The sequence below is a fragment of the Anas platyrhynchos genome, chromosome 1 (assembly GCF_047663525.1).
Source record: "Anas platyrhynchos isolate ZD024472 breed Pekin duck chromosome 1, IASCAAS_PekinDuck_T2T, whole genome shotgun sequence".
Classification (NCBI taxonomy): Eukaryota; Metazoa; Chordata; class Aves; order Anseriformes; family Anatidae; genus Anas; species Anas platyrhynchos.
Window position 1 is genome coordinate 203496715 of NC_092587.1, and position 18051 is coordinate 203514765.

At 41.6% G+C, this 18051-nt stretch overlaps 1 protein-coding gene across 17 annotated transcripts in view; it reads left to right on the top strand.

Annotated features, from left to right (window-relative positions):
- TENM4 (teneurin transmembrane protein 4) overlaps positions 1 to 18051 on the top strand; it is a 1639674-nt gene that overhangs the window by 1536459 nt on the left and 85164 nt on the right. For all 17 annotated transcript variants that reach the window (XM_072032862.1, XM_072032864.1, XM_072032863.1 and 14 more), the window contains one exon: positions 5412 to 5628. In XM_072032862.1, the coding sequence (XP_071888963.1) occupies positions 5412 to 5628 (217 nt within the window). The remainder of the gene's footprint in view (positions 1 to 5411; positions 5629 to 18051) is intronic.

Genomic DNA, 18051 nt, shown 5'->3' on the forward strand with positions numbered 1-18051 from the left:
CTTCCCTTCTCTCATCCTGTAGCTGGTATTAAGGTATCCTTAGGCCAACGTCCTGCTCCAGGGTGCACAGATATCTTACACCTTACTCTCACCCACAGAGTAACACTTGCAGGGAGAAGGGGCTGAAAACCTGCTATAGATACAGATCTTTAACAATTGTTCCTATTTCAGTGGGTTGCACCAGTTTTCAGAGCACTTTGGGACCAGAACGGATGTGGTGTGAACACAAAATAAAAAGACAGTGTCTGCTCCCAAAGAGTTTACAGACTGAGTTAGTGTTTGGAAGAGCTCAGTAAGGGGACTGGTGGATTTGTGATCTTTAAAATGAGATGCTAGCTAGATGCAGTAATCCCAAAGCAAAATTCTCAGTCTTATGGCAGACGGAGGACAGATTATCTGATCAAAGGGGACTCAGATTTAAAATAAAATTTAAAAAAGGGTTTAAAATAAAATGAAAAAAGCTGAACAAATTGGAGCTTCTTGTCCTAAATAGCAGAAAAGGAACTTGATTTGCAGAGTCCTGTTGATTTTTCTTCATACCAGCCTCTCTCTGAAGGGAATGAGACAGGGCTCTCAAGATGACCTCCAGAGGTCCCATCCAATCTAACTTAAGGTATGATTACGTGATTCTTAGTTAAAGATGCAACCCACTGATCATATTACTTACCAGATGTGGCAATACCTTGTCAGTGGTTCCCTTTTCACAGACGGGGATTTGATCCACCCCATGGTAACTCTGAGATTGCAAAAGGTATTTCATGGCTTTGCACAAAAGAGGTCCAGCTAAAGAGTTTGATTTTTGGCAGGAGTGCCAGCCTGGGCATTTAGGACACCCATATCTACACAGGATACCAAAAACATCTCAAAGAAGTAAAAATTCATTTTCCATGGAAATACCAAAGAACACAAGGTTAAAATCTGTTTTAATAACAGATCTCTGAATTAATTTGTTAAATGAAAGGGCTCCGTGACTGAAGCAGTTTCTAGAAGGACTCCTTTGAATTGCTTGTTGGATCCAACCCTGTTCAGTGCTTTCATCCCTCTCTTGGAGCATAGCTTAAATCTTTCATGGTAAGATCTTGGGATCACCTAAAGCTTGATATGGTGCTAGATAAGGTACCCAGCTCATTTTGATACAAAGTGATCCGACTCACATCAGTACACAGTCACAATCAAACAAAATGTGTCTTAATGCAGCGAAACACAAGGTAATACCCCTGGGAACGAGGAAAGCATGTTATACTTAGGGGTTTGGAGACTCTTGAAAAGCAATGACTCAGAACAGGATTTAGAGGTCACTGGAGATAATTGTCTCAACATGAGTTCTCAGTGCCACGCTGTTGCTAAAAGGCTACTGTGAACCTTAGAGGTATAAAAACATAAAATAAAATAGGGAATTGGTCTCTCTTCTGTACCCAATATCGCTGCCACAGTTCTGTATCCAGTGTTGGTGCCCACACATAACAAACTATGTGAAATTGCTGGAAAGAGATCAAAAGATACAAAAATAAATAAATAACATTAAAAAGATAAAAATAAAATATCCAGCAGCTGGTAAGCAAACCTTACAATGGGAACTTTAGTCTTCTCCAGCTTCAGAGAAAAGGTTTGGAATAGCTTCTTGCTCTGCATGGAGGGACTTGCACATGGTAAAGACATCCGATCATGCAGGGCAGGAGATGCTGGTAAGTTTGCAGACAAAGGCAAAACAAATTCCAGTGGTGGGACATGGGAGTTAGACAAACTCGACCTTGAAATAAGATGCAGTTTCCTAGCAGTAATTAAGCATTTGAATGGCTTACCGGAGGAAGTGGTGGGCTCACTATAATCAGATGGCTTTGAAATATGAGATATCTTTCTAAAAGACAGGCTTTAATCCAGTTCTAGGGGGGGAAATGAACAGCCTGTGTATATAAGAGGTCCGACAAGCAGAGCATAGTAGCCTTTTTGACCTTAAAGTATATAAATTATCGCAAACACAGGACTTTCAATCTTGCGTGGAGATAATTCAGCAGCACATTTGTTCTCTGGTCTGAGGTGTCACAGTCATGTCACGGTTGTATGTAGTATAAGGAAACCCCTGTTTTCTAAAACCCAGGGCTGTATAAACATGGCCCTAACTGAGACCTTATTGTGCTGCCCATCTGTGCTCCTGGAGCCACCAGAGTTAGGAATCCACACACAGATCATAGGCCTCCGGGGCTTTGCTGTGGCAAAATTTGAGCTGCAAAAGTCACTGATACCATGCTCACCTCCTTCTGTTACCTCTCTCGGAAAATTTTGCAGTGAGTTCTAAGAATAAAAAAAAATCACCTTTATGCTTTAGAAATTTGAGAGATGTTTTGTATTATGACTTTGTATTTTTTTGTGAGATCATATCTTGATACATTTTCCTTTGCTGTGGGTGCTGCCTTCCCACATATTTTTTTTTTCTATTTGAACCATTAAAGCCCGAGTTTTGTTCTGTTCAGATTTTATTTTGTTTTAAGCTGTGTAACTTCCCAAAAGTCTTTCTCTTAAGGAGTAGGGAGCTTTTTTCAAATGTCACTTCATCCTTGTCCTTCTGCCAGAGCCAGTGAGAGGTCTCAGTGAGAAGTCCTATGGATGTAGCTGTGGACTGGTTTATTACATCTGCTTAAAATTCACTGTCAGGCACCATTTGGATCACTTGTGGCCCATCCAACTGAACAAAACAAAACAGAAAAGCAAAACAACAACAGCAAAACAATATTCAGATGGACACATCACACTTGTGACCTGGCTTGTAGCTTACCTCTTGCCGATCTCCATGTTTCAGACAAAAACAGCCTTTAAATTTTCCAAGCGAAATAAATGCATTGCCCTGAAACTGCTGCTGGTATTAGAGAGAGGTGAGCAGCTAAACCCCACTTCAGCTTTTGAGGACCTAAATGGCTGTAAGATGTCAGTGACAAACCTCTCAGGTGTAATTACCCCCAACTCACTCCATGCAGGCCTGAAACACATTAGCTGCAAAGCTAATCTGCAGATGAGGCCTCAGCACTCCCACCTGTACAAAACACTGCCCCGTGCATCTGTTCCTCAAATATTTATCTGCTGTTTCCTGCAAAGACAGTATTTCCTTGCTGTCTTGCAGCTTCAGGTCCCAAAACACATTTCTGATGTCTGAACTGAAGACAAGGTAATGAAGAGGTATAGTGCAGCTCGTTGGTTGTCCTCTCACTACACCGTCTTTATTGTAGAAAACATTATTAATGTGTGGGAGAAAATGACAACATTTTATCTTGCTTGAAACTGTAATCGGTACAGTAACAGGGCTGGTTTGCTTTTTCTTTTATGTGCTTTTTTTATATATTTTTTTTCTAGTAGGTAGCTATGGATAAGCATATCACATCTCTGCAGGTCTTTGTTCTATGAACGGTATCTCAAGCTTCATCTGAGATTTGACCTTCCAGAATCCTACTGGCCTAATCACCTGCAGCAAGTCCTTTTTTTTTTCTTTTAATGGGCAAATAAAACGTAATTAGTTCTTTTTCATTATCACTAGTCATCAGGAGAGAAGGCAGATGGGTAGATTTTGTGCCCGAGCTGATAAATTTTTGTGGCAATTTTGCGAGGAGTTATAAAGATGTAGAGATATCAGAACAGACAGAGGTAGGGATAATGGATGGGATTTTCAAAAGCACTTTTGCTAGCCTAGCACTGCTCCCATTATCATTAATGGCAGGTGCAGAGCACTTGTGAAAATGACTCGGGTTGTGTGTGTGCGAATGTGTGCACGGAGCAGATATTTATCACACTTGACCCACACGTAGACTGGAAGCTCTGGGAACATGGAGGAGGATTTTGTTCAGCTTTCTGTGTAACGGTAACCGCATGAAATGATGTTGCAAGTGATGTTTTATGGCACTAAAATCTTCCAAGAACGGAAGAGGTATAACTCAACAGAATCCTAGTGCATGACACGTAAGCCTTCGTAAGTGCTACCGCAATAATAACAGATCAGGTTCTCATCCTATTTATATTACAGTAAATTCAAAGTAATGCCAATAATATTAGTGAAAGGGCTTCTAATTCATACTGGTATAACTGGGATGAAACTGAAGCTCACAATCCGCAGTAATGACAAACTGGCTTGTCTTAATTTACTGTTTCTTTGGAATTGAAAATACGTTATCCTGACAACTCCAAATCTCATCCCACTTCAGGAGAGACCTACCTCTCAGGACATCTTTGCTTTCCAAGCTCATTCATTTCTTGCCTCTGTGCTGAAGCTGTCAGTGGGATGCTAGCTGTAGAGGTGGTTTCTCTGATATATAGAGCTCCCAGCAACTACACTGAGACCCACCACTCATTGTTCATTGGTCTTTGAGCAGCCATCACATGGTAACAATTTTCGTTCACTATCGAGCTGTCTTGTTTGAAATGATGACTTGGAAGTGAAGGGCTCCATATCTCATTACCCCAGAACAAAAGCATCCGCTTTCCTTATCTGGTTTAAAGATCCAGCTCAACTACACGCTAACAACTTTTATTTCTAAATGTGATGCTTCATCAGTCCCCCTCTGAGCTTTCTGGGTATTTCCTTTCCTGTTGCTACTTTTTACTTAGCTGTTTGTAATGAGTAATGGCATCTTAAAACAAACTGGGGAATGCTCCTATGGTGGTGGTGGTGGGGTGGAGGGGAAGCAGTAGTGTCTATGCATTTGATGACTTGACAGATACATAAACTCTCATTTTACTAGATTACACGGGGCAAGCGTTTCTCATGTGGGTCCACTTCTATTATTGTTATATATTAAATTAGTGGTGCTGAAAATACAAGATTTATATCCTGAGAGTTTTAGGTTGTCTGTTACTCTGTCTGCATGAAATAAATCTAACAAAGGCCAAAAGAAACTGAACCTTCCCAGCAAAATCTTTACCTTCTCATCTATCTAGCCAGAATCTTTAGGGGGTTGCATGTCTAGATCTCTCTGTAGCCATGGTAGATATCATGGCTTTCTCCACTATCAAGTACTGCTGAAAGTGACCCTACTAGCTTTGGTGTGATGCAGGTTGCCTGTGATTTGTACAGGCAACAGGAATGGTGTACAAAAATCATTGGTATATGGACAGAAAGAAAAAAAAAACACCAACTTTTAGGGTCTCCAGAGTTATCTCAATGACCAAGATGTGAAAAGGCATGTCCCAGAATCAATTTCAAATATGGTTTCTTCAGCTTCTGGTCTCGTATATGCATGTGTTTTCATATATATACAGATATTAATTCATACTTGATGTTCTTTACTGGGGCTTTAAGGTAACAGATCCTTCTCTGCACAAGTGTAAAGTTCACGTTTCTCTCTGTCTGCATTGTAAAGTGTTCTTGCACCATGAAGCCTGCAACAATTCATGTTACATTTGCTCTAATCTTTCTTATCCTTCTGTAGATGGCCTGGTGGATTGCATGGACCCAGACTGCTGCTTGCAGCCCCTGTGCCACGTCAACGCGCTGTGCCTGGGCTCCCCAGACCCCCTGGATATCATCCAGGAGACACAAGCCCCCGTCTCCCAGCAGAGTTTGCATTCATTCTATGATCGGATCAAGTTCCTGATCGGCAAGGACAGCACTCACATCATCCCGGGAGACAATCCCTTTGAAGGAGGGTAAGTGAGTTTTGGTTTTTCTTCAGTAAGAGGTAAAGCGTGAGCCACTTGGCCACTGAAAGAGGTAGAATGGCTTAAGAAGCAATAGCAGCAAGATGCAATACACAGAAACTGTCTCAGGGAAGTAAATACCTGTAAAATGTTGTGGCTGGTGTAGTTCTGTTTTCTTTCTCCCCATCTGCAAGGTCCTGCCACCCAGTAAGAAAAGATGCTTCCCTCTCAGTGTGCATGGGTGGTTACATCTGTCCTGTCCTCTCTTATTTCAAGGAACAAAAGCCATCCATTCAGCAGGGCTCTTCTATTTCAAGTGACTGTCATTCTCCAGAAGCATTTAGTACATTTAGCAATGGCAGACCTTCTTCCACATTAAACAGAGGTTTGACAGAGCCAACAGAAAGGGAAACTGGAATATTTACAGTCTATAGTATGGCTTCCAAAGGCATGGAGAAAATCTTACAGTCTAGGGAGGGCTATTAGAGAGATTTCTGATGTAAACAATCAGGTTGAATATAAATTGGTTTTAATATGTAGACATTTACTGCAATAGTCATCGAGAAATAGGAACTGACAAAGAGATTTTTATGTTGTTCATGTCTGCGACTGCATTTCAGCCCTTTGGTTCAGACCATGCCGGGCTGTCAGGAGAGGCAGCCCCTTTAAACCATGTGCTTGTAGCGGGACACCACAATGCATACCCTGGGGCATCAGATTCTTAGATCATTCGGTGTCTGCTCCGAATGTTGCCTTTCAGAAGTGGTGACCCCGAGCCACGAGGTGGTTCTCAGCACTTAGGTTTGAACTCGGCTGAATTCCACCCAGTCATTAACTGCTTACTTTCAGCTTTCCCACGCACAGCAGTGAATAGCTTGGCTCTGAAACTGTACAATCCTCTTGTTCCTGCGGGTAGTTATTTCAGTACTTGCATCTCAGCAGGCCTCTCGGGCCCTTCTGGGTCTGACCTAATGCTCTTCCAGGAGGGGATGTTGCCAGCATCCCTGGGTCACACCTCCCGTGGGTACCACCTCCTGTGTATCACCATCTCTGGTGGTCTACAGGCTGACCTCGGATGTGAACTACTCAGAGGCATGCCAGGGGCAGGGAACTGGCCTGATGTGATAGTTTCTCTGATTTGTCTTGCTGCCAAGCCCTTCAGAGTCCACGAAAGCTAATGGCAGTGATTCAGGTCAAGGCCAAGCAGTCATTATGTAGGTTTTCCTTTTCTAGCATTCTCAAGATTACAGATTCTGGATACTGAACAGTCCAGGCTCTAGACAACGCTAGAACACTGGATCCTCTGTTGTCAGTTGTTGGGATTTGTTGCTGTAAAACTCAGCTCTCAGAACTTAAAAATAACTTACACTCACAATTTCATTTTCTGATATATTTAAGGTTGTAATTCCTCAGTTGAGCTCACAGTTAAAACCTTTCCACGGCGGACTGTGGTCTCAGGGCCATGTGTAGCTACCTGTTCTGATAGGTAGAGGTTTTCAGTAGACACAAGTCACATTTAACATTTTTTTCATTGCAGCTAAAAAACTGTAGGAATCTTCATGCGCGTGTGATAACAATTTGCAGCTTCTCTTTAAAGAAAGTCTGCATTCACCAGTTCAGGGAGGTGGGGGGAATAATGTGAATTTCTCATTATATAGTGAATTTGCTTATGGGAGTGCCAGGAGAGAACCAGAAAGATTGTCATGTAGGGTCACATAAATTCCTAAAGGAGTTACATGTGTTTCATAGATTGGCTGGTAGATCTCTATTTAGGAAGGAATTACTTTCCCTTTGTAAATGCCCTGCTAAGGATTCAGAATTCAGAAGAAGAACCTGCTAGCAGAAATGTTTATTTGGCATATAGATTATTAGAGTGAGAGAATGCAAAGATTCAAATCAATAGGAAGGGTTTTAATGATTGCTTTTAATTTACTACAGTGAAACTAATAAATGGAGCTCCTTGTTCCATTTAAGATAACACGAAGAATTATACAGAGACAGTGATGACTGATGAGGTTGCCTTTCTTAAAATATCAGCACGGGGTGGGTATCACTAAATATGGTCCACAGACATGCCACCTCAGGCAGTGATTTTATTGCATCTTTCAAGTTAAATATCTGACTCATCGCAAGAGCAGTTGCAAATAACAGTGAAGGATTTCAGCAGAAGGTATGTTTTCCCACGAGACAGCACCACAGCACACAATCTGGGCTTATTGGTCTGTTGGGTTGCTAAAAATGACATTACTCTTTTGAGATGTTAAAAGATACCGTGAGTTCCTGCTAGTTCTTAAAAGTCCTGCAGATCTGGATAAACTCAACCGTCACAAGCATTTTCTGCCTGCTTAGCCTCTCTTTGTAGTTCCAACTGGCTGTTTGTCAGAAGGCTGAACCTTTAAACAGCCGTCTCTTGTCACCCTGGAAATGGCACTTCAGTGGTGGTCAGACAGAGACTTCTCCATGGAGGAGCATCCTGCAGGCAGTCTGGGCCTGGGACAGCTGTATCTTCACTTGTAACTATGCCCTTTCTTCAGTAGCGTTCTCATTAAACCTCCTCCTGTTGGTTTAAAAGCAGATTGGTGATAAAATCCCTCTTACCATCAAACTGCATCTCCATGAAGATTACAGCAGCAGCAGCTGGGAGCAAGATGAACCATTTTCCTCTTCCTTCCAGCTGCTGGTTCAGGATCCCATCCAGCAGGAGGGAGGGCAGGAAATCTTTTCTCCCAGTGGAGAGCTCTGACATCCTGACTTAGGGCACTTCTTCCCACCCTTTGCTGCCGCTGCAATTCATGAAGTCATCTTCTTCTTGGTGTAGATCAGGACTGTACACTGCTGTACAACACATGCTGTGAGCAGTCCCATAAGCAGAGGTGAGATGAGGGGACCCTCTGTTTTCCACGGGGACGATGCCCTGTAGAGACACCCGTGGCACAGGCCCCCTCCTCATCTCTCAGGTCAGGGATTTGAGGAACCAGCGCCTCTTTGTGCTTTACCAGGCCATGCCTGGCTGCTACATCCAGCCCTGCAGCTGGAAAGGAGGTGTTACACCACAGCACGGCTGCAGCTCTTGTATGGGCTTGCAAAAGAGGCAGCGGAGTGAGGGAGATGACTGAATACCTGTACAATGCGTTTCCTGGGCTTCAGAGACACAGCTTAGCTACCCTTTAGAGAGAACAGCAGTGCGGATCACCTAATGGATACAAATAAATGAATGCCTCATGACAGCTAGCCTTTGAGTGAATTTATTATTGAATTACACTCCAGCTTTTTAAGAACAAGCTGAGCTGACAAGCTCTCTCACCACTGCAGAAGAAAAAGAAAGACAATGATAAATTACCCAGATGGATAAAGGTAAAGACCTTGTCTCCTCCAAAATACCAGCAATTATATATTATTCATGTTTGGGAAGAAAAAATAATCATTGCCCATATTGAAATGAGTGTTTATGATGATAAAGCAAGTAGCTAAATTAAATTCTGAATGCACAGAATGTCTTTTCACATCATTTTGATGAACAGATAACAAGTACTCTTCTGCTACTTGATCGTTCGTGTATTGATTTTGAAACCACTTACTCTTGCTGTTTGCTTTGTATTTTTAAGCCATTCTTAGTTGTCCATCACTGTAAGGAGCAGCACAAGATGCAGCGGTGTCAAGTTGTTGACTTTCAAGTAGGACACCTGATATCTTTGTTCTCTCTTGAGGGACAGTGTCAGAAAACTGCAAGAAGAGGCTAAAGCCCTGATCCACAGAGTCTATGCTAGGTGTTGGCAGAGGATTAACGTTCCGCAGAAATCCATGTGTAGAAATGGTGTTTTTTGTACAGAATATTTGAAAACAAATCAGGTGATGTTTAAGTAGATGCATTTTAAACCCCTTCTTTTTTTTTTTGCACATTTTTCGTATATCTCCTTGCTGCCAGTAGTGCTAACCCCTCCCAATTAAACAGGCAGCTGGAAATAACCCCGAGTTATGAAGGCACATCAGAAAGCAGGATCAGCTGCAAGAATAGTCCCTTATTGCCATCATGTCAATATCCTACGTACAGAAAGTAGTAAGTTTTAATGGTTAAAAATTCTGATCTGAATGCCGTTTGCACCTGTCTGTTCCCACTGCTCAGTGAGCAGCTATCCCCCAACATGCCACTCCACCTCCCTGTGCCTCCACGTGTGCCAGGCTGTACAATGCACCTTCCTGATCCTACAGGTCCCCCCACCAGATCTTGCTGAGTTTGCTTGTCCTAGACAAAGACAAAATTAGGCAGAAGTCAAAAAAATACCAAAACAACAAAACAACCCGGTGTGGCTTTCTGCTGATGACTCCTCCCAGGCTGGCTGGTCCAAGCCATTGCTTTGGCCCTGCTCTAGCAGGATGCAGTTCCTTTGGGCCAACAGCAAAATACCATGGGTGGGATGCACCCCAAAAACTGCAGGCACCTCGGAGGCCATACAGGAGCTCCCATAACACAGCAGCCCGACAGCTTTGGACAGATCTGAGGGATAAATGCCACATCTGTTTTATGGTGTGTCATAGATACTAGACACCAGGCAGTGCTCCTGCTCAAACCATCTCCTTCCCAAATTTACTCTCTTCCAAAGGCATCTGTCTATTTTTGTTTCTTTCTGCTTAAATTAACTACTCATTAGCTACAAATCACAGCTTTGTGAAATGTAGGAGAATAATGAGGAATTTTCAAAGACCCAGTGTTTTTTATTTTGGTAATTATTGCTCATACACACAGACAAGCATATTTTTAAAACTTACCTTTTCAGTGTACAGGCCATATATATGTGCCTTCTCAACATCTGCCTTTTTATTTTGGTTTTAAATTATATATTATGGCATTATTTCAGCTCAAAATGATTTTGCATTGAGCATGGCATTATTCCCATAAAATAAATTAATGCAAAATATGTAGCTACCTACTTCTATTCCATGCAGTTTGCACCCACAGGACTCTCTGAAAGAAAATTTCCAATCAATTTTTATGTTTCTTTCCATAATATAGATAGCATAATCATAACGTAATTATATTCCCCTTTCACAAGTGGCAGTGAAAGGAAGTTCTGAGTACAGTCATTAGAGAAGCTGAGATTCAGTTTTTTAAAAATATTAAAAATTATTGGATATTTATTACCAAGAACTCTTGCACTAGATTTTCTGAGACCATCTACAAGAGAAAGTCACGCTTGAAGAAATTATGAATTCATCCCTTCTCTGTTAATGTACATTAAACTATTGATTTCTCTTCTCAGTGGGGAAAGAATGGTCAAAACTGAAGGAATACTTGAAAAAAATATTGGCATTATACTAGGGATTAAATAGAGTACTACATATATAACCAGCAAAGCACAGAGGAAATGGGAAATATGAAAAGAAATAGAGATGAGGACAAAACCTCGAAGGAGGCTCAGGAGCCTGCAGGACATTGAAGGTCTCAGGTGATACCAGTGCACCTGGGAGCTCCTGGAGCATGCAAAAAGCAAAACCTGAGCCTTCAAAACTCCCAAGCAGAAAAGCAAAACTCTCCTAATGAGTTAAGTACTTCGTGGATTACACAGATGCTGATGTGCACATTTGGTTCAAGGAGTCTAAACTGCACTATAGATGCTGATGGATCTCTTGGATCTGGCACATAGACATTTGATTAATACTTATTCAATATGCGGGGTATGTTCCTTTGAAAAGAAGAACAGCCTGCATGGCCGTTGTTTTATACTGCTGGTTGATAGACATGACTGGCGTGATGGCTATGAGCTGAGTCAGTAGCTCCATTCGATAAATCAGCATCACCAGGAGCAGCATGCCCTGTTCGGTGGAGTGACTTGATTATTTCATTCTGCCTTCTTCAAAGAAAATACCAGCTCGCTGCTGTAATGATTCTCACGTGGGACCCGGACACATTCCTTCTGCAAAAACCTGGAGCTTTCTGCCCCAAGCTCTTTGCTGCCTTGCCTCTGCAAATTTGGCAAGCACCCCTCGGCCAGCCCAGCACAAAATCTTCAACCCAGCCCCAAGCTGGTGTGAGCCGATCCCCTGGGCTTTGCAGTGCAGGGGTGAAGCTCTGCTTTTCCAAATCAGCTCAGATCAGCTGCCTCTAGCTGGTGGATGCTAACAGCTGAGTCCCAGTGCAGTTGTCAGCCATTTCGATTTATCAGGAAGAGTGTGTCCTTTGAGTGAGACATTTACTTGCTAAATTGGTTAAAACCTCATACATAGCAAATCAGTTTTAAAATCCCAATCATAAAATCTTATATGTTTTATTGAATCGGTTTTTTTTCCTAATTCCTTTGGATCACTATAAAGCTATCAGGCAGCTGTAGTTAAAGAACTTTCCCTGTGATCATCAAAAAAGGGAGCTCATTTTATAATTAACCTGGAAATAATGTATTTCTTCTGTCCTGTTCAGTTTTACTTTCTTGATACCTCGGATTCAATGGGAGGAATTGCTTTTATTTTGGTTCTTCTGCAGAGCTGACTATGTGGCCATTGCTTACGAAATAAATACCAGACATAAAATACTATGATAATACAAAACTGGTAAGATCTGCAGACTTTTTTTTTTTTTTATGACTTGGCATGAATACATTATTCTTCTTGAAAATTATTGCACCATAAACTCTCTACCTCTCATAGAAATAATGGTTTTTGGATCACTTCTGAAAAATTATGAAATGAGCATAATTCAGTATTAGGTACAAAAAGTATCTCACATCTTATGAGCTATTGAACCCGACATGGGTTTTACAGACCTAAAAAAATGAGGGCATGATTCTTCTTCCTTGAGACCTAGTACAAAGCAAAAGAGTGTGTTTCTTTGGTTGTGCTGAAGTGAAGGAAAGAATCGTCAACTTTTAAAGCACTTCTTAGGCAACTGCACTGTGAATAAAAGCATTTTTCACTGAAACTTTGCAGTAAAGCAGATCCCAACTTTATTAAGCATTACATTTCCTATAAAAATCTATTCTAAAATACTTTCACTTCCCCATTATAGTTGGACCAGCTTTATAATTTCAGAGACCAGCATCAATGTCTGTTCCTCTTCATTTCCTACTTGGTGAACAGCTTTCCTGTATCCTTTATCCTCCCACCTTTCCAACCAGAAAATCTTGGGATGCAAAACCAAGCGAGCCGATGAAGCATAGAGACCCAAGATGTTTTGGAGGCAGAAGTGGCATCTCTGTCCAACAGTGACCAGATTGCTTGGCTGATCGGAGAGGCAGACTGTGCTTTCATCTTCCTATGTCTGTCCCTTGAGGAAAGGAACAGACATCAAGCAGGTCAATAAGGTTCAAATCTTGGGAGAAGTTTTCAAAACCATGAGGGCCCGAGCCTTTTAGGAACTGAGCCATGAGGGAGTTGTTATGAGAGCAATGATCATCCAGTCATGAGAGTTCTAGAAGTGACTGGTGTCCAGCTCTTTCCTCAAATTAATATTACATTTTATTACTAACTGTCATGAAGGAAAGATGCCTTCTTTTCCCTTTAGAGGAGCTACAACCCACAGTCACCAACAGTGCAGACAAACACGATGCCATAGGAGATTTTAGAGGACTAATTCATCACGGAGCAGAACGGAGGCAGATGCATGCAGTGGGGAGCTTGAGAAACTCGCCAACAGCTGGACACAAGGCTGAGCCCACTCACGGATACTAAAAAGATCAGATGAAGAAGACCCAATGTTTTGATATTGCCACGTCAGACTAGATCTAGAGACAAAGGCAAGAAAATCTGCATCTGGATGTGTTTTGCTAAATCTAGTTAATAAGCACGTTCCTCCTATACATCAAATACCACCTTCATTAGCCACAGTCATACAAGCATACAAGCATTAGGTTGCTTTTTCTCCTGTTCTTCTTAAGACAATTTAAGCAATGTGCTTTCATCGGAGCATTTCATTCAGGCAGCTTTGCTGTTTGTTTTGTAAAATATCCGAGAGACTGTCAAAGGTTTCTTGTAAAAGGTTAACAATTAAGGCCTCTACCCACATAAAGAATTGTCAGCACCTCCTAACCCTTCAGCAATGGGACCTTATAAATAGCTTCATTGAGCAGGTTAAACAAACAGGTCGGATACTGCTTCTTGCTGCAAACAACATAGAATTTACTTTCTTTTATTGAGCCTGGTCAGAGCTCTTAGAAACTTTGCTCTTCATCATCCAGTCTTCTCCTTCTCTTCTTTTCCTGGGTCCAGGGCTTCTCAGAAAGTTGAGTGGCAGTGAGATGTGTTGCAAACCACGTCTGCCAGTGCGACTTTAGCAAGTCCCTGACTGGGATTCAGCTGAATATCAACACATTTAGTCCTTTGTCAGACTGACAGTGGCATCCTGGTGCTTCCCTTACAGGCAAGGTTCTCAGCTGAGCCTAACTGATGATTTGTATCCCGGCTGCCCAACACATGCCAAACCCTTTCAGAAACTCATTTGTGTTATCTGTGGGGCTTAGGGAGTCTTTCTGAATGGATACTCTTTAATTTTCTTTTCTTTTTTTCACATAAGCATGCCTTTCTTGTTTAACAAGAAACCCTTTAGCAAGATCTTTTCCATTCTTTTTCCTAACCTCAATTCCTTAGTTCAGATGTCATCTAGATCAGTAGAGGGGTTTCCAAATTCAGCTTTTCCTACAGCTAAACTGAAGAAGCTAGGAAGGGATTGACTCAGTTCAAGGAAAGACCATCAAGATAATTTTTGGCGCAGTTCAGAGGCAACTGGGCAGAGGTTGTTTAACAGACAGAGCTTTTTTTTACAGGCAGCTTTTGAGGGAGATACTGCCACAAGCAATAAACTCGAAGGTCTGTATGTTCTGCTGTTGCCTTTTCTTCTTTTGTCCTTCATCTGTCAGCTCAGGCATTCTCTGTGTCCATGTGCTTGATCATGATGCCCTTGGCTTTTACCTGGCATGCTACCAATTTTTCTGTCTATCCAGTGCTAGACAGCCCTGAGGTGTTTTGACCCAAGACAGGTGCATTCAGACCAAAGTGGTCGAGGTACGTTTTGCTGCATCCCGCCTTACTATTAAGCAAAAAGGTCACAACAGCTAAAGCCATGAGATCACGTTTGTACCAAATGACTGTGTTTATAGGTACTTACCAGAAAGGTTTCCCAGCACGTTGCAGATGAAGTACTGTGAGAATGTAAAAATTCCTGCGCAAGCGATTAGCAGATTACTACAATTATCCTCTTAATGTCCCTGTAAGAAAATGGGCCTCAGTTGTAATTTTGCAGGTGGAGTACTAGAACACATGCAGACCAGCTGATAGGACCAGCGTTGAACAAAAAGTCTTTAGCAGAAGAAGAAATATTGCTGGAATCACCTGATTTCAATTGTAAGGCTCGTACCAACATGAAATAACTTTCTAGGTTTTCACACAAGGGTGCTGTGGTGAAGGTTCATCCAGAGCAGATGAATAAATCCCCAGCATGTCTATGCCAGTAAAATGTGAAGTGGTAAATAAGATCAAAGAGATAAAAAGATTTATAGCGGCAAATTAAAATATTTATTATGAATAACTTGGCTGAAGCTGGCTGAGTAGTCATGATAACCATCTCCATACATCTGAAACTTTTGAAGGAGAAAGCACAATGAGTTTTGGAGGAAATATTTTGAGGAGCTTCAGAAATTCATAGAGGTGAGATTTCCCCTTGGCACCTATTCTCAGTCAGGGAAAGAATATACATTTCTTTCAGCAAAAGAGGATTTAGAATGTGTGGGATTTTCTTTTTCCAATGAAAAATGTTCAGCAAAAGCAGTATTTTTTTTCTATGTCCCAGTGCCAGGCACAGTGTCAGCAGAAAACGGCTATGAATAAGAAGTGTTGGAAGGACCAATGTCTAAGTTATGAGACATTGGGTCAGATACAGTATTATAGTCAGATCTTTAATGTACTCCCATGGGAAGCTGAGAGATGGCTTTTGGGGAATTTACTTTTCTGTCTTCTGTTCTAAAACTCTTTTGGTCTGCTTAGATTTTGTAAAGCAGCCTATCAAACCTTCTTTATATCTGAGCAATGGGAAAGTAAAGGTATCATTGCACTCTCTCTGTTTTGCCCCTGTAGCCCAGATCTTACCAGGAAGGCTTAAATTAATTTTCAAAGGAATAAAGACGATTTCACAAAGCAATGGTATAAAATGGTCTGATATACCATCTGGCATTCTAGATAGCAATTCGACAATGGCTTGGTGTTTCAGGGAAGCCTTTATGGACAAATTCTAACAAAAAAAATAGGGGAAGTCAAATTAGAGAAGTAGAAAAACAGCAGAGTGCTGTTCATTGCAAAGCAAGAATCCATACACCCTAAAATAAAAGTAGTGAAGGAAACAAGCAAACAAAACAAAAGACAAACAGAAAACAGAGGCAGTATGCGGAATCTTTTAATAATTCAATGGGAAGACGAGGCTCTAGCTATGAGAAATTCAATTTTGTTCAACTGCAGAAAACACTCTGAACTGGCAGGCCTAGCCTGATGGAATAAATCTCTTCTATTAACATGAGAGATAATTTTATGCAAATATATTGGGAGACCTTCTAGCAGAGCCGAGCGTCTTAGCAATACCACTTAACTTGTTTGTAGTGTAATTGCATTTAGACCAAGGTCTTCTGAAGGAAATGGCTGACTAAATTAGCATTAACCAGGTTCCTGGGGGGCTCAGTGTGTTGTGGGTAGTCGATCTTGCCTCCAGAAAGGACACGTTGACACCAGAGAAGCCAGCTGCTTCCCACGCACTGTATTCACTGTTTTTCCCAAGTGGGGCAAATTTTATCACCTAGGGAAGAAGATTTGAGAATCTAATCAAGCAGAGTCTGGGCTTTGGTTTTTCTCCAGTTCCCATCCCTCCTGCTTTTAACTGAATTCAGATTTGTGCGTGTTGCTCCAGCTCCTTTTTATCACTGTGGTTTTGGGAAGGATGTCCCCTTTGTGGGAATATATCTTTCCCTATAGCACGTAAGGAAAGCTATTGTTGTAGTCCTCTGGGGGACTGGTGGATGCAGCTGGGCTTGTCGATGAGCTGCTTCTCTGCAAAGAGATGCTAGTGAGTTACTGAGCACGTCGATGCACAAATGGTGGTGGAGGCAGCACTGCGAAACATCAGCTAGGATGGGAATGAAGCCTCTTGCTGAAAGGTTGGAGGTCAAATGCATCTGTTTGTCCATATTGTGCTGATTCCTGTTACTGAAGAAATAGTTGTCTGTGATATGTAATGGACCAGATGCTCGCTGATATAAAGCACATCCCCCCATTAACAGGAGCTGAGGACCTAAGCCAATGTGCTTGCTATATTACGTAGAAGTTTGCAACTGCTTGGACATGTTTGAAGTGGGGCAGCAGGGGAGACACCTGCAGCATTTTGTATTTTTTCCTTTGCTTGCTTTTAACTCTTGGAAGGAAGGAACAAGTGGAAGTATTCTTTCCGTGTTTGCAAAAACACAGCATGATCTTGTCTCTTGAGTATTTTAAAACACGAGCAGTCCCCATGTTGATTTGAATATGCAATCAGGGAGCCAGAATACTGAGTGCCTCATGTTCTGCAACAAGGTTTTAGTCTTCAAATAAGTCTGTAGTGATTTCTTGCCTTTCATAAAATGTGCAGCCATCTGGTAAGGAGCTGAGAGGAGACAGTTCCAAACCCTTCCACGGGGCTCCCTAAAGGATAGGAAAGGAGATGGGGCGGGGTGGGGGGAATCACGGAAAAATCTGGGAAGAGAAAGCCTAGCTCTTCACTCAGGTATGTGATTGCACATACTAACTTTGTACAAAATTGCCCTACAATTGGTGACCTGTAGGCTTCAGCAGGGTCATTCCAGGCATTGACATTATTCCCAGCATATTCCGTGGTATTGTGATCCTTTGAGTTATGTTTTGCCTGCCTGTTAGAGAGTGACATATGTTTTACTTCACTGTAGTTGGCTATTATTTTAAATTTGTTGTCTACTGGAAGTTGGGTTAGAGCCTTCAGTGGGAGAAGCAACAGAAATACGAAAAACATTATTAACTACAAGCTGGCTCCAAGTCTTTTCCTGCATGACTCCTAAAAAGTCGGGGATGATATATCAGAGAAGACTCAGTGACAGAAAAATAAGTTCCATTATCTCATTTTCCTGTGTTCTATTCCAAAATTGTATATGAATCAAGTCACATTTTAGATTGCCGGCACATTCTGGTAACGCTTCGAGAATTTCTGTTAATATTGGAGCTCTCTGTTTAGATCAGTAGGAGTTTTAAGACTCCCTGACAAATGGTCTGTTTTCTGTGCTGTGGAATATACAACGACTGCAGCCCTTACTTAATAGAAATTATACGTTATCTCCCTGCATTATACAATATCGGATTTCCCGATGGACTCAAAGAAAATAACTTGATCTTTCAAGTGTTTATGAAATCAACATTACAAAACAGTGCAGATGTCATTTGCCTGAGTGAACCAGCGAAGTG